Genomic DNA, 27060 nt, shown 5'->3' with positions numbered 1-27060 from the left:
CACTCAGGTGACCCAGCCGGGAGTGATCAAGTCCCGACTTACGTCCCAGTAGCTACCCTCGATAAGTCCCACCTACTTTATGCATGTAAAAAAGTAGTATTATGAAGTATGGTACAAGTTTCTATCTATAAAAGAAATACAGTTTTATCGATTTAGAATTATTCTGGATCCCTTTTTAGTTTCTCAAAGAAAAATAAATCATCGATATCCGATGAAAAAAAGGTATATAAACTGAAATAAAATATGTTATCACGTATACAGTATAATTATTCTTATTATACTTTTCAAAATTCCGGGGCGAGCCGGCGAGTTGGCAAAGGGGCGAGATGACCTGTTACCTTATGTAGTTACTGCACTTTAGCTTTGCAGGGCAGTATATTAATGGCAAGTGAACTAACCTTTTTTAGCCAATTGTTTAGAAAATAAAAATAAATAAATAAAAAGTGGTATATTTTGAAACAGTGAAATAAATTCATACTTTTACTCCATGGCCTAATGCAGACCTACAGGTCTGTAACTACTCTCTGTGAGTTCTGGGGGTTCTGTGGCGTAATCATTCACACATTAAAACGATCACTGCACGGCACACTAGTACTACTGCCGAATAGGACCTTGCGCCTAGCAGTGGACAGTTCCTTTTGTCAGAAGTAATACAGAAATAGGCCGGCAGGGGTCGGGACCGAGCTAAGTATGAACTAAAACTACTCAACTGTGATGGAGATCCGAATCGTTGACGCCAATTAAAAGTATACATTTTAATTTTAATGTATTTGTTGGCTAATAATATCTTGTTTTATTTGAATACATTGAGTCTAATTGTACAAATAATGATGATCACGTTTGACTCCTTTTGAATAATGATACTGTGCAGTAGGCCGTGAAATGTCTCACACTTTCACATTATAGGCCTATAGATTATTGTAATAGTGAACAAAAATGTGGAGCAGTTGGTAGGCCTATCGACCAACTGAGAAGGATCATGTTCTGTTGCGTGAAATCCACATTAAATCATTGGACGAGGTCATAAATTAGATGAAATAAAATGTATTCATATTTTTAGATTTGACGGTGTATGACAATAATGAATATATACTATTATAAAGGATAATAACAATAATATGAGTATGACATCTAGGGAGCATGCGGCGTGCCCACTCAGTGCTCAGTGGAACGGAGCAGGGATGGATGGATAGTGATGTCACAAACTGGTACGTAGCATGCCACCCCCAGACAATTCCTTAATTTTATTTAATAGTTTTTATATTAATACATCAATCTAACTTGGTTCTGAAATGTATTTTCTATTTTTGTGCCGAGAAACGAGAGTGTTGTGCAACATATGTCTTTTTTAGTAATTTTATAATTATCCATTTCATGAAATGATCTGATCTGACCTCCGGGACCTCCCCCCAAAATATAAATAACTGAAGCACTTCCTCCCCCAGATCAGATGACGCGTAGTAGTGACGTCAGTGACGAATCCTTGTCGGTTTTGCGTTTAATTGTAGTCCTCCCTTCGTAATGACGGCTGCATGAACACTCGTCATACACACACACAGTCACACTCACACGTCCACGCACGCACGCACACAGCACAGGGACATAACGGGTCGGTACTGAACGGGCCTGCTGGAGCACACACACACTACACCCGTCTGCGTTTGATCCAGCGGCGTACATTTTTAATCAATCTTAATTCATATCTGTGTGTGTGCGTGTACGCGGGGGTCTCTTAATAACACCTACACTGGATTTCCGGAGGCTATCTATATCCGCAGCATTGTCTCCTAAATGGGAAGATGAAGCTAGCCTTTTTAGCTTCAACTTGATGATGAGGATGAAGACGGAGACGAGGATGATGGTGGTGATGATAGTGATGCTCCCGTCGATGAATCGCCTCCTAGAGAATAGATTCTAGGTGTCGGACTTTTATAATAATGGATCCTACGACGCTGAAGGAGAAGGAGACGAGCCACCGGGTGTGCTCGGTGTGGATCCGCTGTGAACGACATTCATGATGCGCCCGTGGATGATGATGATGAGAGGATGGGATTATCATTACTGTTGTTGTGTTATGATCACCATTACGGATCTATAAATGATCTCCTATCGCCGACCATCGTCGAATAACGGCTTGTTCTCCTTCGAACTTGATCGAGATGTGTTTTCACTGTGGTGGACGCTGCTGCTGCTGCTAACTGGACCACTGACTTCGGCATTAAAATCGGTTATTATCGGTTAATCGGACATCTCCCCTGTCTCTGTCCAAGGACGGTTCGGTGACATTTCATTGGGTGAGTGTCTTAAAAAGAAGAAAAAGACAAATATCCATCTCTTTATCTGGGGAGTGTTTACAAATGGACCCCGGAAGGGTCCATTTGGTTCCATTTGTAAACACCTCAGATAAATCCTTAGCACTGAGGAAGGATTGTAGGCTCAGGCTAATAGTAATAATTCACTGCTCGTACTGTAATAACTGTAGTCTAAACTCAACGTTGCGTTACAATGAAAGGCGATCGCAGTAAAAGTACGTGACGAAATGTGCCTATTCCAGGGTCTCTCGATCCGTACGCGCACCTCCTCCAGTCCTCAGTCCTCATAAATGGCATGTTGGGGGGGGGGGGGGGGGGGGGGGCTGATGTGCCCCCTGATGCTAGCTAGCACGCTAGGCTACAACTACAAGTCTCTTATCCTGGTTACACTGTTGCTTATGATGATGGACATAATATAATATCTCGCGCGTGCATTTCTGTAGGTAGGTCAGGGTTTATAATACTGGTTTTCAACGTTGGGTTCAGGGACCACCATGGGGTCCAAATCGACCCCTTGTTGAGTCTAACACAAAATGAAATGACAACAACAAAAATGTTCCAAAATGAGTTTACAAAAAGAACCATATGGTATTATGGTCCCTTATAGCCCTGGTTCTATCTGCAGTTCTGCACATTCTCTGAGTTAAATGAACACTGACTGATGACTGATTTGTAGATTGGGATCCTAGAGACAAAGAAAAGGTGTAATAAGCGTGTAGTAATGCATATCAAAGTGTCCTTAAAACAAGGTTGAGAATCACTGCCATAGAAGCCATGTCATTCTCTAATGGTCGTCCCTGTCCCTTCCTGGCATATGTTTTCAAATGGGGGTCTGTGTGCTTGTGCTAATACAGTATGGTGTAATGTTGTCACCTGGTATAGAAGAACCTTTGGTCGTATGATTCGTATCATACTGTATGTATTGTCCCCTCCTTGGCACATTCCTTCCTGGGCATTTGGTCATACGATCTGTTGTCCTGGCACAAAAACAAATTTAAGCATCACAATCAACTTTATTGTCTTGTCCACGTTATCACAAAAGACGTGGGGGCAATTCGTTTTTGTGCTGGCATTAGCTATGTCGTCTAGTTTCTCGACCTGTGCACATTTAGAACAAGATAATCTATTTCTAATTAAATTGTCAGTAACAGCATCAGTGGGGCCTGTTCCATCAGATATAAGGACTTAGGTTAATGAATAATACTGCTCCAATGCAACGCAGCGTTATCTACCAGGAAGTACATTTTTGGTTGTGGTGATGTCATGGTGATTTGGTCTATAAAAAGAAATAGAAAAGAGAAGAAAACGCAGAGTAGGTACACATAGAAAGGTAGTCCACCCCACAAGGCAACATTTACAGAGGTAACATCTACATTGTAAATCCACGTGAGAAAGTAGTCTGGATAGGCGAACATAAGGAAAGACATTTGGTCGCATAATCTGTTGTTTCTTCCTGGTACAGGTCAAGAAAATGTGGTCATATAATCCCTTGTCTTGCCTCAACTGAAGTGTTCTGTAATCTGTGCCAGAGCTAGTTGGTGATCATGAGCACCAACCAATCTTCAGAATCATTCCAGCATTATATATTATATCGCTACATGTCATGTCCACCACATTAGACCAGTTGGAACAGCTGTCATTTAACACTTGTCGCAAAGTATGGTAGGCTAGTGATTCTGTTAAAAGGCCAGCTCCTCCTCAAGCCGTTTAGCAAGCGACAGAAACAGTGTTTTTGTTTTTCTTTCTAAAAGGGTGATTAAATCAAGTAATTATGACTTAATTACATCATCAGAGGGATTGGTTTCTCCAGGCCAGGTTGTTTACAGCCGTACAAATCTCCATCTTATTATTCTGTTCTGTCGCCCACTTGTTATTCATCTTGTTTGGAAGTCCTGGACATAGAACAGGATCAATCCGAATAGAACTATCAATCCGATTCCTTCTTTTTGATTAATTGAATAATCCAAAATAGCAGCTCTACAAGCTCAGACAGGAACACATCACAGAATGACACGTGAGCTTGTAGATCAGCTAGTTTCACTATATTTGAGATAGTTTTACATGTTATAAACTAAGCTGCTAATCTATAATGAAATGCTCAAAATGTATGAATCGATGATTTTATATATATATATATATATATATATACTTATACTTTCAGGCTACTTTACGGTTCCGCTACAGTATGTCCAATAATAATATAGGATAATCAACTATTGATTAATTTTTCATAATATGTAACTTTGCCCTGTGTTTACATAACAAAACGGTATATACATTTTTAACCCCTCATTTCCCTCTATACCAGCAGGTGTCCGTCCACACATTGACCTCTCGCTGCATTTTGCTGTTTTCACTGTTTGATTTGGTTGCCCAAAAAAAACGGCCCGTCTACCAAAACAAACAGTGAGAACGCCTAGATACAGTGAGAGTGCAGTGTGTTTCTGCAGGTAAACGCCACCACACTACTCCAGTGGCTGATAACTGCTGGCATAGAGGAAAATGATTCGTACGCAGGCAACTGGGCAAAGTTATCCATATGACTTCAACTTTTGTCACGATTATGTTGTTGTGTGACAGTCTCTCTCTCTGTCTCTGTCTCTAAACAGACGGCAGGCATTCAGGATGGCACCGCTCCTGGACGCTGCCCGCAAACTGGGCTGGATTCTACTCAAGTCGTTTCTTCGTTTCATGTTCATGTTCATTAACAACTGTGTAGCCATCCCGTCCTACTGTTTCTACCTGCTGCTTCTGCAACCGCTGAGAATATGGGACAGTGCTGCTTTCTGGCACGTGGAAGGAATAATGTTCAGATGGATGCTGGGCATGGTGGCGTCCTGGGGCTGGCTCGCAGGTTACACGGGTGAGTTGCGTTCTGGTCACTCTCCTCTTTGGTTACTGCTAGACACGTTTTTGGACAGTCCATAACTCTGAGACACAGTAAGGTATTAGCTGTGTTGGGTTTCTTTAGGATTTTAACAATTCCTGTTCCTTAACGATTCCCTCTTAATGGTCCAATTCCTTAACGGTTCCCTTTACTATTCCTATATTTAAAAATAAATCAATATAATTTTGACCTTCAAATTTATATACAGTATTGCAATGCATACATATTATTACGTGGTTCCCAACGTGAGCTGGGAACCACGTGATTTTACTCTGGGTCTGTAACACGTGTACAAATAGAACCTAAATGTAGAACCAAATAGGTCCATTTGGTTCGGTTTGAGAACCACCGGTATTGTATAGCAGACGTGAAGTCCACATGCCAACTCTTTCCGGAAACTGATTCAATGTTGGATACGGTTCCGAATCCAAACCAACCCTAATGAAGATGAGGTTGAAAATGGGTGAATTGGTCCTTTTAAGAGCACAGGAGAAAACACCCTGCAAGTTGCTCGTGTGTAGACATTATGCTGTATAAATGTTAGCTGTGTCTGCAGCACTCTGTGTTCCATCTTGAAAATGAAGAGGCTAGAATCTACTGTCCAGCTGTACACTGGACAAACAAACATCACTTAAGTCATTAAGTATATAAGCCTACATATAGGAAACATGCAGGATGTAGTCTTGGAGTTATTGATGGAGAGACATTATTGACTACATGCATGCATAGTAGTAGTCCTCAACTCACAGTAGTTTTTACTCTAGGCATTAATGTTGTGAAGTGATTCTGCCGTGTCAGGGGTGTTTGGTTGCAACAGACGGAGCCACAAGCAAAATGCTTACAAATTACTAAGTGCAGAACATGACGAGCAACAAGGCTCACTGCTTAATAATGCAAGGCTTTCTGCCTATAGAACACCTTATCTTCACTTCAATATTAGTATATATCATAGCCCTTGGTGAGCAGTAAGATTATGAGTGGTTTTATACAGAGTCTCTCTACAGACTTGGTGTGGAAAGCGGAAAGGAGCGGGCCTACTACATACTTCTGGGGTACTCGGGTCAACCAAGTATATAGTGGTTAAGGGGTTAAGTGTTCTGCTCATGGGCACTTCGACAGTCGGGCAAACCAGCAACTTTCTACATTATTATATACAATATAATGTAAATTATTATATTCAGTCCAGTCAAAAGTCAACTTTAAACTGGATCGATATTCATAAAACCCACAAACACATTTAATCACTTTCACTTTCAAAAGTTTTCAAAAATAGCAAAAAATAAAAACGTGTAGTTCAGCTATTAATATGTTGCAGCCTTTGTGCGACACTCGAAGTAGGGCGTTCATTTACAAATAAAACTGATACAAAATAAAAGCTGAAATATGGAGATAAGAAAAGGTTTTCTACCCAACAGCAACTACATACCATATACTTTACCACTACTCTTCCATGAAAGCTTGACACACTATCAGAGAAGCCATGTGATAGGTCAGGGGGCCGGTGTGGTGGTGACATCAAGGACACTTTGACATGGATGGATTCTGTGGGGTTGGTGATCAAACCTGTGACCTTCCTCTCACAGGACAGCCTGTGTGTGCAGCCATAAGTCCACTATGCTGATCATTTAACCCTGTTTTTTTTTATTTTTATTGGAACAACAACTCCAATCCGTGTGTCCAAGGTTGCGGTTTCACTGTTCCTCTGTGGAATGGTGCTGTAAATGATTTATTTAATTTCTTTTGTCAGAATAAGATAAGTGTCTCTATATATTCTGATAGTTAGCAGTGAATGTTTGTTCAGTAACAGGGTTCCCCCCTCTCTCAAAAGCTCTTAAGTAAACAGAAAAATGCAAAAAAATAAAAAGAATAGGATACCAATTTTAATCCAATCGGGAGAGAGCAGGTCATACAGGATACAACAAATGAAATTGGAAGTAATGACACAAAATAAATTAGCAGACAAACCTGAAACTGGAACACTGATAAGCTGATAAGTGGGTACTCTCTTCCAGATTGGATCAAATTAGCAATCTTTTTCACAAAAATAATCCTTTTTGTTTTAATCGAAAAATATCACACCAGCTTTTAATTTCGTCAAGACACTTTGGTAACACTATGTATCAAGGTGTATAAACTATAAATGCATTATAAGCACATCTATAATGCATTTTAATGCACTTAATGGGCTTCATGATGCTGGTTATAAACGTTTATAATCATGTAGCTGCAGTGGCCGTCTTGGAATCCAAAGGTTCCAGGTTTGATTCCCGGCACTGAACCTGCTCCGGTTGAGGGATTGGTGCCTTGCATGGTTTCCTCTGTCGCGCGCGCGCGCGTGTGTGTGTGTGTGTGTGTGTGTGTGTGTGTGTGAATGGGAGTATGTGAAATAAATTGTAAATCGCTATATAAATGCAGTCCATTTATGTATCATAACTTAGTAATTTTAAGTACTGGTCATAATGCATTATAAGCTCAGCAGAGCAGCGAAACAACGGCCTTCACACTATTATGTGTCTTTGTTATAAGTCGTTATGCAGAATTCTAATCAGAATTCTAAATATTTATAGCAGGTGTTATAATATACAGTCCTACAACACGCGTAATGAATTCCAGCATTTTAGTTTGAACGCTGGCAAGGTGATTTAGATGAATGGGCAGCTGTCATAGTGACGCATGGTTTGGACTGGCCCTCTCGCTCCCACAGTCAGAGCCTTTGGATAGCTATCACTGTCTGCTCATGAGGCAGCACAATGGTGCCCTGTGGGTGGCGGGACGTGTTCATTTGGTTAAACAAATTGCAGGCAGAAAGTGACATAGATAGATATATGCCTTATTACCGTGCATAATGGCTCCTTCAGAGAAGAAGTGTCACTTGCCACGGGACAGTTGTTATGGGTTAGAACAGGGGTCTTCAACAGGGTGTCCGGGAGGGGGGGGGGGGGGGGGGTGCGCCAAATCTTTGTGTGATATATATATATATATATATATATATACTAGAATTTCGGCCGCTAAGCGGCCGCTCATGATCCCAGAGTTACGTTGCCGCGCACTATGGGAAGAAGGAAATTGCGGGAGTTGACTCCACATGTAGTAACGGATGGGTTATTAGTTATTATTATGTGTCCTTATTAGTGTAGTGTAGTGTAGTCTACACGTTATGGCTCATACACACTGCCCGGTATTTGCTCCGATTATGCTGTCGGGGAGCATTTTTGGCGCTGGCCGACAAAACCCCTGATCTGACGTTACTGGTAGATCGTGATCTACCTTTTGGGCACCGCTTAACTCAACCTTTTTTGTCCCAGGGCACACTTTTCATAGCCTAAAAATCTCGGGACACACCTAGATATACGGTTTGTGTACACTGTATATATACCGGTGTGTATATATAGTAAATATATATATTATATATTATATATATATATAATATATATATATATATATATATATATAAATATATATACATATAGAATATTAGTGGTCCATGACATGAAAATGTTTGAGAACCACTGCTGTAAAACAACATTGGACAATGATGTTTGACAGTCAGCAATATTGTTGCTTATTCTAGATTTATTTTCTGACTTTTTCGGATTTTCTGACTTGATTGGTTGATTGGTTGCTTGTTTCCCTCTCAGTCAATGTGGCAACCCTGGTCAATGCCGTGTTGACATTTAGCTTAGCACACAACAGCTAGGAGGATGCAGCAGGCTGATGCCGTCATGTTTAACAGTATTTTGCGCAATTTATGTCCCCGAATTTATGGATATGGACTTATGGCTCCATCGCTGCCTCTTTCTTTAGTAGAAGTAGAAATGTAACGTGTTGCTGACTGTTTACCTCCCTCTCACACGCGCGCACACACACGCACACACACACAGCTGACGTCCTCTCCCACCGACATCAGCTGTTCATTTATCTCCTTATTCATACACGCTTTGAGCTGAGAGAAGCTATAAAGCGCCTTTTAAATATGTGTCTGTGGCATATGTAACTTTAACAAAATAGGTTTGACAGCTTAAATCCGTGCGGCAGTGTTGTGTGTGTGTGGGACACGGGGTAGTGTTGTGTGTGTGTGTGTGTGTGCGTGTGTGTGTGTGTGTGTGCGTGCAATCAGAAGTACTGGCAGTAGCGAAATAACAAATGCGATCTGTCTAATCGTAGTAGTTAGGCACAAACCAAGTAGTTTCTAAGAACAATGTTAATGTAACTAAGACATTCGCTGAGCGACCTATATTTTAAATACAGAGATTTAGAAGGAATAAGCGAAATGGTGAGGCGACTATAGGTATAGTTTCTCTGCGGAGTGCGGAGAGGGAGATCCATAGGGGAGACCACATTACAGCAGCCAAAGAGGGAGGGGGAGGCTGAGAGCTAGTGACGGGTGTGGCTTGGTTGAGTTGGTTGAGTTTTCATTGGCTAGTGGCCACATCTGTATGGGCACATATTTTATGGGCACATCTTTTCATTGGCTAGTGGCACATCTTTTGCGCCACGTGACAACTTCTCCAATATAGAATAGATATATATATCAACCTTAGCATGCATCCCCATTCCCTATATCCATATCTACCAACGCTGCGAGGCATTGGTAGATCAGGATCCATATCTACCAACGCTGCGAGGCATTGGTAGATCAGGATCCATATCTACCAACGCTGCGAGGCATTGGTAGATCAGGATCCATATCTACCAACGCTGCGAGGCATTGGTAGATCAGGATTGGTAGATCAGCTATTTTTGGCAAAGTGGTTTGGGGGTGTAGAGGGAAAAAGGTACAGAGCCAAAGGTCAAGTTTAAGTTAAATGTCTGAAATAATGCAAAACCATTAATTTTAGATGTAGTTGTAGTCTATTAAGCTATCTATGAAAAAGTTTAATCTGCAACACTATTTTATGCAGTATATAGCGGGGGTCCCCGGCTCCCTGCTTTATCTATCTCGCAGATAAGGGGTGCCTGCCTGGCCTCAAAATCTTTAAGACTCCTGGGCTAGAAGCTCCTCAAAAGGAAAATTGAAATCTGTGATTCTCTCAATGTTTTAATGTCAACGAGTCGCAGTTTGATATGCATTAGGCTGCGGACCCCTATTTTGATACAGTTTTTTTGTTTGTTTTTTTTAGTGGTGCTAACCGCTCCCACCATATATATAACTTTGTGTGTTTGGGTGCATTATTAGTATTTCGCCCCCTGTGACGTCATGTGAGATCATCATCATGCTAAAAAGGCACCGCTCACATCACATGGGTGGGATTTTTTAAGGGACGATAGCCCCTCCTATATTCAGCTATTAGTGTAGATTTTCGTCTTACACAAACATTAAATTCCTCATTGACAATGAATAGAGAATTTACTTCATATGTGGACGAGCAAATCGGTCTCACACAAACACCGGCAGGAGTCCTTGATGGGAATCAAAACATCAGTAATTGTGATAGGTAGAACTCCTTAAAATTGGGATTGGCATCGGACCTAAAAATGTAGCATCGGTCAGAATGGGTTGTGTATTATGATCAGTAGAAAGAACTGTACTTGAATCACTAATGAGGTAGCATGACTGTGAGGGTTCCAGCGTGCTTTAAAAGTCAGGACTTAAAGTTCTCAGTCCTGGGGACTGATTTCAGTCCTGAGAATTTCATAGGGGTCAGTGCAGATTTGCAAAAAATCATTTTCAGTCTTGGGATTTCTTTTTAGCTTTAAGCCCTGTTTAAGAGTGCTGTTATGTATTCTGCTGAAGGTAATTATGCTGCCTGCAGCGTGACAGGTTGGCCCGTGTGACTTGTTTACCTTTGGATGGATAATTCCCCCGTTCAAGGCTATACTTCAGCACATAGCTCTAAACACCATCTATTCTCTACACACACCAAGGAAACAACTGGAACCTGGGCGTTCTGTTTGTGTTTTTGTTTTAAATTTCATACTAGATTCATGTTGAAGTTTTCTTCTTTTTCTTTCGGAAAAATGTGTATCCCATCGGGGGTCGCCACAGCGGAGGATCAGTTCCCATTTGGTTCTGTTTTCTGTGTCTTCCTCGTTGACTCCATGTTTCTGCGTCTTCCTCGTTGACTCCATGTTTCTGCGTCTTCCTCGTTGACTCCATGTTTCTGCGTCTTCCTCGTTGACTCCATGTTTCTGCGTCGTCGTCTCTCATCGCATCCGTGAACCTCCTCTTTGGCCTTCCTCTTCTCCTCTTACCTGGCAGTTCCATCTTCGGTATAATTCTCCCAATGTACCCCCTCATCTCTTTTTTTCACAAGTCCAAACCATCTCAACCTCTCCTCTCTCTTTGTAAGACAGTTTTGCTAAAGTAAAATGAATGGACGACCTTACACGTGATGCTTGTGTCATGTCCAAAATACATATGCCAGGTTGAACGTTGTAGACTTTAGTCGGCTCTTTGTACTTGGACATCTTGGCAATCTCTTTGCCAAAATAGCCAGCGTTGCAACGTGTTGTTGTGAGCTTGTACATCTGCTGTTGTTTTTTAGCTAAAGTTCTCCCCAGATTTGCTGTTTTGTAGCTAAAGTTCTCCCCAGATACGCTGTTTTGTAGCTAACGTTCTCCCCAAATCTGCTGTTGTTTTGTAGCTAAAGTTCTTCCCAGATTTGTTGTTTTGTAGCTAAAGTTCTCCCAGATATGCTGTTTTGTAGCTAAAGTCCACAGATCTGATGCTGTTTTGTATCTGAAGTTCTCCCCAGATTATGGATGGCTGCTGGTGTTCAGGTAGTTTAAAAGTCTAGTACTAGTTAAGCTAAGGGAATCTTGAGCAGTTAGAGTTTATCAAAGATCTTTCAGTCTGTCTTCGTGCCACCTTTGACACTTTTGTATGATCAAGTAGGGCATTGATTTCCAAAAAACAAACGGTTAAGGTCCCTGCACACTGGACACGTTTTCGGATTTTTAGCAGCGTTTTTCCATCGGTTTTCCGAAAAGCGCGTCCAGTTTGCAACCACCTTTTAATATGGAGATAAGAGCCAGGTTTCTGCCCGACTGCAATGACAAGTGCTGTCACAAAGCACCCCAATATGACCCTGATAAAACAAGTAAGACGCGCAAACACGGGAAGCGAACGCAGCTCGTAAATTGCAATAACAACAATTAGAATAAATTACGTACTTTTTTTTCCTTTGTGTGTGTGTGTGCTACAGCTGCGCCCTCTGGTGGCGGGCGGGTGGTGTCACAGCGGGACAGACAGACAGACACGATCTGCATGGTCTCATAGTTAGTGCTCATTGCGTTCGCAACCACGCTTCCCATGCCCGATGTTGTTGCCTTCATGCTCATCCACCGTAAAAGAGATGGCAAATGTTTGCTATCTGTAGTTAAAAGTAGTGTGATACTTTTTTGTTAAAAGGTTAAAGCACTATATTCTGATACAGTAATCATTGCTATATAGTGTTTGGTCTCCCGTCTCTCCAGCTCTTTAATAAACAGAAAATAAATGTTCAGATGAGTGTCAAATCTTCAGCCAATCAGGAGAAAGTACCGATATATGTGAATATCTCTTCGAAATTCACTTGTTTTTTCCTGTGTTGTGTGAGTTATCTCTCCTGATTGGATACAATTGGTATCCCGACCTGAAAATGCATTTTCAGGTCGTAGTTTCCAAAATTCGATTCTTATAAACTTATAAACATTTTGTGATGTTAAATCGATGTCATATGTTTTGTTCTGTTGTTGCCAAGGATATTTCAGTGTAGGGGGGGAAAGCGCAAAGGAGTGGGCCTAGTATGGTATGCCGTTCTTTATAATGGCTGTATTAGGTTTAGGTGTGTCAATATATACATTGGCAATACTGTTGACTTACCTACTTGCATACTTAACCATGGCTTCGGGCACACCTACAATCTTAACACACATCACTCGTTTGATTGGCTGCAGCCTGCTATGGTTTTAATCTGTTTTTTAATTTGATCTGGAGACCAAACTACCAAATCAGCCTGGCCACACACACACACACACACACACACACACACACACACACACACACACACACACACACACACACACACACACACACACACACACACACACACACACACACACACACACACACACACACACACACACACACAAACAACATAAATTAATAAAAAAGAGAATGGCTCACACACTATTGCTCTCAGTAAAAGTATTATTATTTATTTAGGCGATGTGTGGTTGAAAGAAGACAAAATACAGAACAAGAGCTCTGGTGGGCTTGAAATGCTGCCTCATTTGGTTAATAATTTATTTATTGGGAGTGTGCCAGTCTCGATCTTTTTTGTTGTATCTCGTGAACTGTAAAAAAATCACACCTGTGTGAAATGAGCTCTTCATCATCTCATTCTGGCCAATCACAATTTGTGCCCTCACTTTTCCGTTTCCACTTTTGTCTTCATTTTTTGTGTTTACACAAACCTGGAAAGCTGAGCTATATATGAAAAAGGAACATGGGCAGCAGTGTATATCTCCTCATTTCAAGGGGACCCTATTATTATCTCCACCTGTAGTTCTCTGACAGGTCAGGTGCTTTTTCAGGCCAGTTTTGAAATAAGCCACTGATTCACCTGGATGGTTGAAGTCAGCCGACATTCAACATAATGGTGGCAGAGTAGTAGAATGAATGTTTTCCCATGTTTGTGCTAAATTTGGGGGGTACCAGATCGGAGGTGTTGTGGCTGTCACTCTCTCTGGAGAAGTAGTTAAACATCTATGTGGGCAGTTGGGCACTAACTATCTTAAATGCCAGTCCCATTGGTGTTTTCTTAACCCTGTATTCTACCCTGAGCCATCCCAAACTAGCACAGTGATTGGCGGCTAATAGGTGGGTCATGGGCTTTATGGGTAGTAGTCATATCGGTTTATTTAGTTTTAGTGACATTGAGCCAATGTTGGAGAACCAAGCGGTGCAAGTATTTCTTTGAGGGGCGCTAGCCCCTCCTATATTCCGCTATTAGTGTAGATTTTCATCTTACACAAACATTAAATTCCCATTGACAATGAATGGAGAATTTACGTCATGTGGACGAGCAAATCGGTAATTTTTTGTCCCATACAAAGATTGTGTATTTTACTTGTTCATATTGTGGTATTGCTTATTTTTCAAGTAAAAAAATAATAAACTAAAATGCAGTAGTGCAAGAAGAATTCTCTGCAGACAAAGCCCTCCTTGTCTGTCTGAGATGAGAGATCAGATTCCAGATTTGCTGAGCTGCTGGGACGGACGGGGCTCAGATCTCTGCTCAGCCAATCGATCCAACGTGCAATGTGTTCTTTTGTTGATCCTGCATGTGGGTCGTGACTCGTCAGTTGATTATTTCTCACTTCCAACAGGTTCTGGGTGTCTGGCCAGTTATCAACATTCACTACCAAATTGTTTGAGTTGGTTTGGGATTTTGAAAATATTGTAATTGAATATTGAAGAAATGTCACGTCCAGAATTGATTGAATTGTGAGCTGAGCTTAGCTTACCCACCTACTGTAGCTTAATACTTAAGACTGTTGACCGGGAGTTGCCAAGACTCACCATGGGGCAGCCTGTACTTGGTTCCCTTCTTTCTCCCTCTTCTACACTCTTCTTCTATTTTGTTTTAATGTCTTCTTTGTCTTTTACACAATGTCCTCTTTCTCTGCAACGAAAATAGCTTATTTTCACTGAATGTTCGCCTACTATGACGTGGTTACGCCCTGTATGGTGTTAGTATGTTTAACAGCAAAGATAGCCAATCTGCAACACGCCATAGTGTGAGCGTGGTCCATTGTTTGAACATTTGACTATTTTTTGACAATATAATGACATGCCCGAAACAGGGACGCCAGGTGGAAAAGTGATTAACCTGTACTGAGATGTACATTTGCTGCTATTGCGGCTGTATGACACACACACTCAAGAATCCAGGTCAACTTCAATCCTTGTGCTTGACCATTTATTATACAAAACAAACGTTAACATTACAACAGTTCCCAGCACACGATTGTAAACTAAACGTGGGTGTTGCGATCAACAAAAAATGCCGGCTCCCACACTCACTCCCAGTCTCTGTCCAAATTCTCAGACTCATGTGAACAGGTCAACGCCATGACTAACTGTCAGCGTGGCAGCGCCCTAGCTCCGGTGAACACCACCACCTAATACCAGTGCAGTGCCCAATCTGTCAATCAAGTGAATACCTTACTTCAATAATAAAGAGCACGAGACTTGGCATATAAGTCACATAATGGCTCCTACAAGTGCATTTGTCTTTCCTAGTAAACTAGACCAGCTGTTATTTGAACCGCTCAACTCTGAAGATCTATTTCCCAGCAGACCTGTTGTAGAAGCCAGGTCATCGTGACATTGCATCGTGTCCCTTTTTTCTGCCCTTCATTATGGATAGTACAGTGTAGATAGGACAGGAAACAGGGAGAGGGAGAGCCGGGGAGTGACATGCAGCAAAGCCTCAAGAATCGTACTCGCGACTTGCGAGTGCAGACCATCTGCGCCTGGTCCGTCTTCGTACTACAAGTTCTACTGCTAAACTTACTTACTTAATTATCCTCTTATGTCCCGGTTAGGGCGTAAGGCCGTAATCATACACTTCCACTGAACCCTGTCTGTCTTGTGATTTGGCCTGTGCTTCATCACCACTGTCCTTCGCCAGGTGTTTTTTGGTCAGCACATGACCAGAGTGGGTGACCAGACCATCTTAGCCTGTGTTTCTTAATCTGAAGGGACATGTGCAAGCTACTGCTAACTTACTGGCCAGTTTATATATTTTTATCATTAACCGTTCCATCCGTGGTTTAAGTGCAAAAGAGGAAGCTGCTTTCAGGAAATGACACCAGTGTGTGAAGTCAAGTGTCCCTCGTCAGTCGTCGCATGATATCAAGCCAGTGAAAAATACCTGTGTGCATATTGTTCAATGTCATCTGTCTGGTCTCTGGCTTCTTTGGAGGGCTGTCACCATCATGGAGTTTTAGTTATATGAAATAGGTTGAACGTTGGTGAAGTCCTCCTTTTAAGCCAATTTTAAGCTGCAAGTGGTTAAAAGTGGTTACAAGTGAAATATAACATTCTAAGGATTATGCAAAGATAATTGAGGTTAGATCAAATAATTGTGATATAAGGTGAATATGTAATCATTGGCTTCTCATTGTTTGTTCTCCTGAACCGGTTCCTGTGTCACTGTGCCCAGTGTTGAAGCTGCCTCTGTTGTCATTTGGATTAAAGAAGTGTTATTATTAGAGCTGCCTGTCACCATCATGACATGATAATTGTCCTACAAATAATTGCGATTGATGATATAGTTAATTGTGTTTTTGGCATTGATCATTGGAACATATAAAAAAAAATACATTTCCGTTTGGCTTTTAGACAAACTTTCCCTATTACTACTACTATTCCCTAAAGTTCAAATATGGATATAAGAGATTTCTGCCGGACAGCAACGATACGATTGTCTCATTATAAATGTGAGTTGACGTGCGTTTGGAGAGGTGTGTCTAAATAAAGCTGCCGGTGAATATCAGTCAAACCGATATACCGGCGATGAGTCGATGACCGATCTGGTGCAGGCAGCGGAAGGTGTGCCCAAGGTCGACAACACACACACACACGCACACTCATGCGCGCAGGCACGCACGCATGCATGCACACATCAGCCCTGCCACCATTCTGTAACTGTGTCATCTCTCAAAGACAAGCTCCCTAATGAATTCAAAGTGACAGATGACCCATCTCTGTGATACTACTTAAACGTCCCTCAGTCTACACTCCATGGCAACGGACCCGAGCATACTGGAGGAAAAAGGGTTTTTGAGGGGCGCTAGCCCCTCCTATGCACAGGTGTGTGTGTTTGTGTGTATATGAGCATGGAATGTGTTTGTAGTATGGAATGTGATGATTTAAATGGCTGAGCACGGAATGTGATGTATATGATGATGTATGATGATACATGAAGATCGCCCCTCACTTCACATGATATTTTTTTACTAAAGTAGCAATATCACAGAGTAGAAATACTTTCACAATTTCTTTCAAGATACCGGTATTTCAAAAAATAGCAGATCCACGAGCTCACATCATGTCTCTCACACTCTCTCTCTCTCTCTCTCTCTCACACACACACACACACACACACACACACACACGCACACACACACACAACTTCACGAATAGATGGGGGGTGGGGTGGGGTAGCTTGTGTGTCCTCAAGAGTGATAGATGTGTTGTTCTGTGTCACGGTGTGTCGTGCACTCAACAAGAGGATTGTTTGTCATTGTGAGGAGGTGACAGAGGGGACAGGGAAGGAGACCTAAATTGAACATGCCAACAAGTTGTCCTTCGTTCCTTTCTGCTCCGTTTCGTCTGTGTCAGGATATCGTCGCTGTCGGGCTAAAACCTCTTATCTCCATTTTTCTTCTTCTTTCCTGTAAAGTAACTCCCTATACTTGATCATACTACAGCGTCACACAAAAGGAGTAGATCAGCGAGCTCGAAATGCTTCGCGGCGCATTTCGAGATGTCCACTTTTGAAATTTGAAGTCCTGAGAATGAACACTTTTGGACATATGTGGTTTCCATGTAGACAGGGAGTATAAGGGCTGCAAACCAGCAGTTATACATTAATTCCTTAGCGGTTGCTATTTCGATTAATCGAATAATCGAGAAGCTTTTTTTAATGTTTAAACTTCTATTTGACTGATAAGCCCGCTGCTATACTTGGTTGTACAATGGTGTTGTGTAAAATAGTGAAAATAGCCAATCTACAAGTTGAGTTTTGAGATGTGGTATCAATTATTGACAAATGGACACGCTCAAGCAAAGTAAAAATATCTCAATCGTACTTAAGTACAGTACTTGAGTAAATGATCACACCTGTATCACATCACTAACACTAATTGTGCCTGTTTATACTTCAAGTTGTTGCGACGGTAGGATTCACAATGCTTCAACTTTACACTAAACCAGATAGATTTTTTTTGTTGACAAAATGAAAATTGAAACAGTGCTTCTGTCACGTTTATTGAAAGCTAGACAACTTGAAAGTACACATTTCAACTCCTATTTTTTTGATATCCTAAGATTCCCCTGTGGGGATTACAACACAAATAATATACCCACGAACCAGGGGAACAGCGCCAGTGACGTCAGGACTACAGTGGTCTTGTGTTGTTGGCAGACAGTCCATGTCCTGAACACTAAATATGTCGCCGTGCAGCTGTCGTGCATTCTGAGGTTTACATACTACAACATATGTACAACAGTTGCTTTTTTACAGTTTGACTACTCTGTGTGAACGATCCGCACCAAACTTTGCATCACGTTTGTGTCACCCTGGTTCGCGAGCACTGGTAGGACGGGAAAGAGGTGCGCCACCTACAGTACATACTGTATTGTGGCGCGACAGCGGACTTGGCGACACGGTACACTGCAGAGCTCGCGACTCTGGCGTTATAGTCCGCTCTCTCACATTGCAGAATGTTCACCTATTATGACATGCCCAGAATAGGGTTGCTATACGGTTCATGGGGTTAAAAGGGTGCTGAAATAGAGGAGAACCCAACATGCACTCTCACTGTAGCAAATACATAAAGGTTAAGCCCTAATGGCTAGATTTACACCATGCAGCTATGGGAGTGGTGAAACCAGACCTCGCGCCCCACTTGATGCTATGTACTCTACACTTCACATACACTTGCATAGGCTTGTAACGTAAATCACGTTGCAACCACGTTGGTGGGAGTGAGGGTGCACTTTCAAGCAGACATTGCGTCCTATACATGTCGTCGCTGTCGGGCAGAAACCTTGTATGTCCATGACGGTTACTTCTGAAGAGATGGGCGGGAAAAGAGTGGAGAAACTGGAGATACAGTGTTTCTGCCCCGACCGCAACGATATCCAAGTAAAGGTGTTTACGAAACTTTCACGTGACACGTGATTTGAAACAGCAGAGCTAGTTGTTCCAGGAATATGAGTTGCATGAGTAACGTGAGCACTGAGCAGGTAACTGTAGGCCCCCAGGGGCGAACTTGAACATGATCAATGTTTTCAGTTCCCATTCGTCACTTTGATTCGAGGCTGGAAGCATGGATCGATGAGAGGTTCCCTGCTTCTAGCCGCTGGGGATCGGGTGTCACACCTGCAGCCGTAGTACAGGCTGATGTTGTTGCCCTGGGAGGTGAATCCAGTGGTGGAAATTAACTGAGTGCATGTGGAGTTACAGCTCTAGCCTTGCACCTCTGCAGACGTCGTCGTCCTCATGCTTGAGCTTGGCTGTTATTTATGCACCGTTTTCTTTTTTCTTTTTTTTTGGTCTTAACTTGTTCAGTTGCAAAGCAAAGAGCATGGTTGCCATGTCGGCTTACAATTTACAATTTACAATTTAGGCATTTAGCAGACGCTCTTAATCCAGAGCGACTTACATTTAGGCAAGAACAAAAGCATGGGAATACATCACATAAAAGCATTTATCATGAAACATGCGTAAGCTAAGAAGGTAACAGTGGAATATCTATATGATGAAACTATACATACACTATACATAATAAACTATACATATTCACTACTATGCTATACATATGTACTATGGCGTGCTATGACTATATACAATACAATTATAGTGCTGTCTACATAACATGCTATAAGTCTAAGTCAAATGCTATCTAAGCCAACAGAAATTCTATCTAAGGGGTTAGGGTAAGTGCTATGGGCCATGATGGAGTCTGAAAAGGTGGGTTTTCAGGCTACGGCGGAAGATTGGGAGTGATGCTGCAGTTCTGACTGCAATGGGAAGTGCATTCCACAGTTTTGGAGCCAGAAGGGAGAAGAGTTTGGGACGTGTGGAGCGTTGTCCCGGCGTTTTTAGTGAGGGTACTTCCAGTTTCCCTGCGTTGGCTGATCTGAGTGCGCGGGAGGGTTTGTAGGGTTCAATCATACTTGTAAGATATGGGGGAGCCATACCTTTGGTTGCTTTGAATGCCAGCATCAGAGTTTTGTATTCTGTGCGGGCAGCGACCGGGAGCCAGTGGAGGGAGCGGAGCAGGGGGGAGACATGTGAGAATTTTGGCTGGTTGAAGACCAAGCGAGCTGCTGCATTTTGGATCAGCTGGAGAGGCTTAAGTGCACATGCTGGTAGGCCAGTAAGGAGGGAGTTACAATAGTCGAGTTTTGACAAGACTGTTGTCTGGATTAGGAGCTGGGCTGATTCCTGGGTGAGGAACGGTCTAATTCGTCGTATGTTATAGAGTGTGAACCTACATGATCGAGTGACAGCTGTGATGTGAGCTTTGAACGAGAGCTGACTGTCCAGGACAACACCAAGATTCCTGGCTGTTGGGACAGACGTTACCAGGGCGTTGTCTACGGAAATAGTTAGCTCCTGCATAGGGCAGGACTTAGCTGGGAAGAAGAGAAGCTCAGTCTTGTCTGGGTTCAGCTTGAGGTGGTTGGAGGACATCCACTGTGATATGTCAGCCAGGCATGCAGTGATGCGCTCTTCCACCTGAGTGGCAGAGGGGGGGAAGGATAGGAACAGTTGTGTGTCATCGGCGTAGCAGTGATAGGATATATTGTGAGCCGAGATGATAGTGCCAAGGGATTTAGTGTACAGTGAGAAAAGGAGGGGACCAAGTACAGATCCCTGTGGGACCCCAGTTTGGAGGGTTCGGGGGGATGATAGCAGACCTTTCCAGGAAACCTGGTAGGTCCGATCGGTGAGGTAGGAGGAGAACCACTTTAGTGCCGTTCCACCGATGCCTAGCTCCGCTAGGGTTTCTAGGAGCAGCTGGTGGTTCACTGTGTCAAATGCTGCTGATAGGTCTAGGAGAATCAGTACTGCAGAGTGGGAAGCAGCTTGGGCAGCATGTAGTGCTTCTGTGACTGCCAGCAGGGCAGTTTCTGTGGAGTGGGCCTTCTTGAATCCGGACTGGTTGGGATCCAGCAGGTTGTTCTGTGAGAGATGGCTTATATTATAACCTTGCTGTCGGGAGGAAACCACCTATCCCCATAAGTCAATGCTATTGAACACCCTTCATGTCTGTGTGTTGGTTAAAACAATATTGAACTATTGAAAAGTAATAAAAGGTGCTTCGGACAAAACCTCTTAACTCCATTGGACCAACAATATAGGCCTATGACATGTATTGTCAATTACTTGCATGAGAGGGGGAGAGGTGGTGGAGTTACTGAAGTCACAATGCCAAGTTTGATGAGGCAGTATTGCATTGTTTTAAATAATAAGATTTTCTGCATTTTATATATATATATAAATATGTATATATATATATATATATATATATATATATATATATATATATATATATTAATTTTTTTCCCCCCTTTTTTTCTGAAAAATGAACATTTTGGAGTTGGATGTTTTCTCTCCACTAGCAGAGATAAGCAACCTTTGGCTTATTTTTCTGTAAAGTTGCTTGTAAATATTGGTAGTTGCGGGTTGCAGTTTTTTAGGCTTTTTTCCTAATGTTGTTTTTCACACATTCTCACACATCCTTGACATTTCCATGTATCCCCAGATTAATGTACAGGTATTTGTCCAAGCTTGTTTAAGCTCAACTAGACTGCATGCTTTCTTCCTGCCTTGCTTCTGCATATGGTTCCTGGCTGTTATGTGATGTTTGCTGTTTTCATAGGCCTGGCTGCTTTTTGTGCTTTCTCTCACACAATCTGGCAACACTGGCAGAGAGGCTATCTTAAGACGGGCAGTGTCTGTAGGCCAATCAGAGGCAGGCGGGGCATTACCATGTCTATGCTCGGACATAGAAATAAATCACGCATCTTCTATGTGTTCCCGGGGGAGTAGGAGGAGGGGGGGGCATTGTTCCTGGGCCCTCACACGTACACAGCAGGGTCCATGCTGGTTTCATCCATTGTTGCATCTTCTCCCGTGTGTTTGCTGTCAACAATCACACGTCAGGGCGGAATGCTTAATGAAGTGCTGCTGTATGAGAGCTCTTCAATGAATGGAGGTGTTTTTTCCATGTAAAATCAGTGACAACAGGGCTCCGCTTTCAAGCGAGACAGACTGTGGACTCTCAAATTCAAAGGAAAAGAGGGCGCTGTTTTTGCTTTATTTTTTCATGATGGGTTCTCAAACTTTTCAGCTTGGTCCCAGTGACTGCAAAAAATGGCTATTTGTTTAAACAAAACTTTATACCCGACAACGACACAATGTGACAAAATGCTGTACCCTTCCAACTGTATACTTGTTTTCTCATGCCAATATGCCTATAGCCCCTTTAAATTGTACTGAATTGGTTACCCAAATTGTGGGACAGGAGGGGGGGGGGGGGGGACGACGACCAGGAGACTTCTGTGACTTCTGTGTTTTCAAAACAAACGAACTGTCTGTGTGCATGGCATGCACACAGACGGTATTACCTTTACAATACTTGTGTTGTGACCGGCCAAAACAACTGTAGTATAGAATTTGAGAAACAGGACAATTTTCCTGGTCCTTTCCTGGAAAGGATTTAGATTTGGGTAAATTGGGTTAGGATTAGACAATTAGAGGTTGGGTGTAGGGATTAGAATAGAGATAGAGTTATGCCTGATTTATATACTTGGTTGTGCGCTGGTGTCATGCACTGTAATATATAATATACAAGTGCACAAGCTCCCCAGAATCCCCACCAATTCCAGTTACATTTAATCAAATGAGCCCATAAATACTTTGTCATATGATGAATGGCAAAGAAATTGTACACTGGCTTCATTATTTTTTATTTTATCAGTTTTAAAATTTTGCCTATGCTGACATGCCCAAAACAATGAGGCCAGGTTGGAAGTGGCTAAATAATGTCAAATACAAAAGGTGTGTTTGCAAGCAAGTACAGTATATTGTTGAATTGTTGGGGGGAGAGAGAGAGAGAGAGAGAGAGAGAGAGAGAGAGAGAGAGTCAGAGTATGTGGGTGGTTGACTGGGTGTGCCTGCGAGTATGGTTAGTATGCATTTGCCCGACAGTATATAGTTTATTACTGGGTGGTTTATTGCTGTATTTATTGTTTTATTGTTGTGCGTCTTTTCCCTCTTTTTTTTAACGCCCTGAATTTCCCCCTGGGAGATTAATAAAGTGTTATCATACAGTACACTATCCTGTTTTGAAAGCACACCTGTTGTGTGGAGTCTAAAAACCTTTGTCTCGAGAAGCCAGGGATATATCGTCCGTCGCTGTCTCGTGGAAACCTTGTAATCTGTAGTATGTGAAAAGCCATAACTTTTTTGGTTATTTCAAAAATAATAATAATAATGAAAATAGACGATCTACGAGCTGTTGCGATGTGACACGTTGTGAAGTGATGTGAGCTTGTCCATCAGCTATTTTCACTATTTTTGTGTGACACATTTCCGACAACGGTAATTCTGAATGACACGCACAGGCTTTTCATTATAAGACTAGAAAAAGTGCCCTTCTGGGCACAGGTCTCCACCAGGATAGGAATGTAGGACATGGCATACAAAGTTATCCACAGATCCGTGCAGTTAGAGGTAAAACCACTTTTCGGCCAGTTATAGCGCCACCTTGAGGCTGAGTTGAAATTGTTCATGTGGCATTTCGTCCTCGGCCTAGTGGGAATGTGGGTGCACAATTTCACGGAAATCACGCGATGTGCTCATGATTTGCAGCATTTTGTTTGAAACTGAGCACTCCTGTGAACTTTGGAAGCCAATCTTAACCAATCAGGATGGAGTGTGAGAAATCTGAAAGACCCGTTTCGTTGAATGGCTCTAGAGAGACTGTGTACCAATTTGCGCGATGTTTGGACAAAATCTGTAGGTGTACTGTGCAAAAACTTGTTTTGCACAAAGCGGCCTCCTGGTGGCGCTATAACAGGCCGTTCTGGAAAGTTTGGGGCAGAGGTTCATCGTTGGCATCCAGGGAGTGTGTGTGCAAAATTTGGCATCGACCGGGTTAACGGTGGCCGAGATTAGCTGCTCACGGACACACACACACACACGGACGGACGGACGGACGGACGGACGGATGGACGGACGGACGGACGGAGTGCAAAACATACTCTCCCCCCATGCCTTCGGCCTGGTGGAGACAATAATTATACTCACTTTGAGTCTCATTGGTTGGCTGAGGACAGTTCAGAAACACCTAGCAATGACATCAATGATGGGGATTCGAAGCTTCCTCTTCCTGGAAAGTTAGCGCGCTGACATAGAAGCCATTGTTCTCGCATCAAAAAAACTAATGAAATGATCAAATCTGCCTATTACTGATGATGTCACTGGTCGGTTTCTGTCCTCCTATGTCACACAGAGTCATAGGCGCCGGAGGGACACCCCGTCTTTTGAAGTTTGAGTTAATTTGGGTCTGAATGTCCCCGCACTATTGGGGGATGCCTGGTATATTTATTTACTTACTTTTCCCAACCGGCGCTGGTGCATGTCATGGTCTTGCACCGTTTCTATTTAGCTGCGCAATAGTCGTTGCATTGGCTGCATATGTGCAGTAATTAACTGCAGTTGCTCTTAGTCTCAACTTGATCAAGGTGTCAGACGGGCTAATACACAACAATGTTAGTCATCATGACTCATGACGTCGTCAGCCCCCCCCCCCCCCCCCCCCCTCCAAATAATGTCCCTGCACTTTGAAGTCCTGACGGCGCCACTTCACAGAGTGAGTAGACAGAAATGGTCCCATCTTATAATGATCATTAGTTAGGACCAATTATATGAAAGTGGAGAAAAGTGGTCACTGCAAAGTGCAAGTTGTTCCAAAACTGGTGAAGTGCTCTGTCCACAGCCCATGAGACGCAGAGGAGACAGAAATGATGCCATGCCATCCTATGATGAGTGGGTGAATGGGTGAAGTGCTCCTTTAAATGCTCCTGAAGTAGTTATGTTGAAACCAAACTGAACTGTCGCATCCCATCACAAGTTTAGTTTACACCAAGTACAAAGGAGTGTGAAAGTATTTTTATGCAAGCTTCCGGTGACTGCTACGTTAGACATCTACATTGCTAAATAAAGATTACGAAATAAAAATATGAGTTGAGAAGACAGCATTAATTAATCCAAGTATTATATAGGTTCTGTGACAATGGGGAAGTGCCCTCATTTTGTCATTGACACAGAGTAGCGGTTTGCTGGTATTGTGAATAATTGCTTGTCATGTATTGTTAGACCTTGTGTAATTTATATCGGCAGTTATTAGGCTACCCGCTATCAGCTGTGGAGAATTGCTTTGCATGCTTGTGCTTGACAACGAAGAGCTACTTGTGAAGAGAATAAGAGCTATGTTTGATTATTTATTTAACGTCTTAAACCCTATACTGTATTCTTTGTTGACCCCAGCCAGGGGTTTATCTATAATTAGTTGGACCCCTCCTTTTCCCCCTCTACACCAGGGGTCTTCAAGGTTTTTTTCAGGCCAAGTGCCCCTTAGCTGAGAGAGATATGAAGGAAGGGACCCTTCTACATCACTGTTGTGTAAATTGACGTTTATCTTTTTTTGTTTATTTCAGACATTTAACCACCCTACTTAGTAAACTTGACCTTTGGCTCTGAACTTGATTTGCTCTTTCTTCCCTCTACACCAAACCTCTTGGCCTGAATCTACAGGCTCTCGAGCTTGTCGATTGGCTATTTTCGGCTAATGTTCCACAGAATATGAAGGCTAGAGTTCAAGTGGTTAACTCAAAAGAATCACCCACATATTTACACCTGTGCAACCCTGCAATGTGTCAATAATTTAATTCCGATTCCACCCGACAGTCGGCGCCGATGACATAATACCGTCTTTGACTGAAGTGTGCCTTGTGTCTTCCTCCTTCTCACAGTAATGGAGTGGGGTGACGACGTGAGGCCTATCTGTGAGGAGGAAGCCATGGTCATCGTCAACCACCAGGCCACGGGGGACGTGTGCACGCTCATGATGTGCCTGCAGAACAAGGGCACGGTAAGGACAATGACATCACCGCCAGCAGCTCAACAGCAGCAGCATGTCCCTGCTAGCATCCCTAACCCTAACCGCCAGCAGCTCAACAGCAGCATGTCGCTGCTAGCATCGCCACCAGTGGAGAGGGAGGCGGGGGGGGGGGAGTAACATGACAACAAGGTCCCGTGCAGATGTCAACATGACATGGCAGTGACAGCATGTATACGTTTCCACGGGACACAATATTGTATCTTATCATAATTGCAGTCGGGCGCACATCTATTCAGTCCAGAGCGGCTCCTTTTTTATTATTATATAAAAAATCACACCCGTGTGAACAGAGTGGTGCAACTCCCCCCCCCCCCCTCCTCCTCTCTCTCTCTCTCTCTCTCTCTCATTAGCAGGCAACAGTGCAGCACTGTCTCTCTCTCTCTGCCCCTACTGGTACTCATTATACTGGTGCTCATTAATGAACACATAGGTGAACACATAGGTGAACACGGGAACACGGACATTGCTGTTCCTTGGAGTGGTTGCACCACTTAAAAAAAAATATATATATTGGGGCACGGTGGCACAGTGGCACAGTTGGTAGTGCTGTCGCCTCACAGCTAGAAGGTCCTGGGTTCGATTCCCGCTCGGGAGGCTGTGGGTGCTGGCGGCGTGTTTCCTCCTCCGCGTCATCAGTGCCCATACCCGAAGGCGGGGTTGGCGAAAGGGCCTTTCTGTGTGGAGTTTGCATGTTCTCCCCGTGTCCCCTAGGGTAGGTACCCTCACAAAAAACATGCAGTAATCCTGGTCACTAAACTACCTCCCCCTGGCCAGCCGGGGCACCTGATGGAGGGGAAAGGAACTGGTTGGAATAACGTGTTCCTTCCACGCGCTACATCCAACCAGGGAAACTCCCCCTGTCAGGTGTAAAGGAGCAACTTGGACACTCAGGCATGAAGGAAGCATGAGTTAAGTCCGTTGCTCTCCCCTTGTCCCCCATATATG

The 27060-nt window shown here is 42.9% G+C and overlaps 1 protein-coding gene across 1 annotated transcript in view; it reads left to right on the top strand.

Moving 5' to 3' along the window:
* The first annotated feature begins 1586 nt into the window (after positions 1-1586).
* lpgat1 (lysophosphatidylglycerol acyltransferase 1) overlaps positions 1587-27060 on the top strand; it is a 70565-nt gene continuing 45091 nt past the window's right edge. The window contains exons 1-3 of the mRNA XM_083790396.1: positions 1587-2294; positions 4922-5175; positions 25967-26085. Of these exons, the coding sequence (XP_083646522.1) occupies positions 4938-5175; positions 25967-26085 (357 nt within the window). The 5' untranslated portion in view covers positions 1587-2294; positions 4922-4937. The remainder of the gene's footprint in view (positions 2295-4921; positions 5176-25966; positions 26086-27060) is intronic.

This window comes from Protomyctophum parallelum (genome assembly GCF_964188405.1).
Source record: "Protomyctophum parallelum genome assembly, chromosome: 19".
Classification (NCBI taxonomy): domain Eukaryota; kingdom Metazoa; phylum Chordata; class Actinopteri; order Myctophiformes; family Myctophidae; genus Protomyctophum; species Protomyctophum parallelum.
The sequence above is the reverse complement of the archived record's forward strand: the minus strand, read 5'-3'. Positions and strand labels throughout refer to the sequence as shown.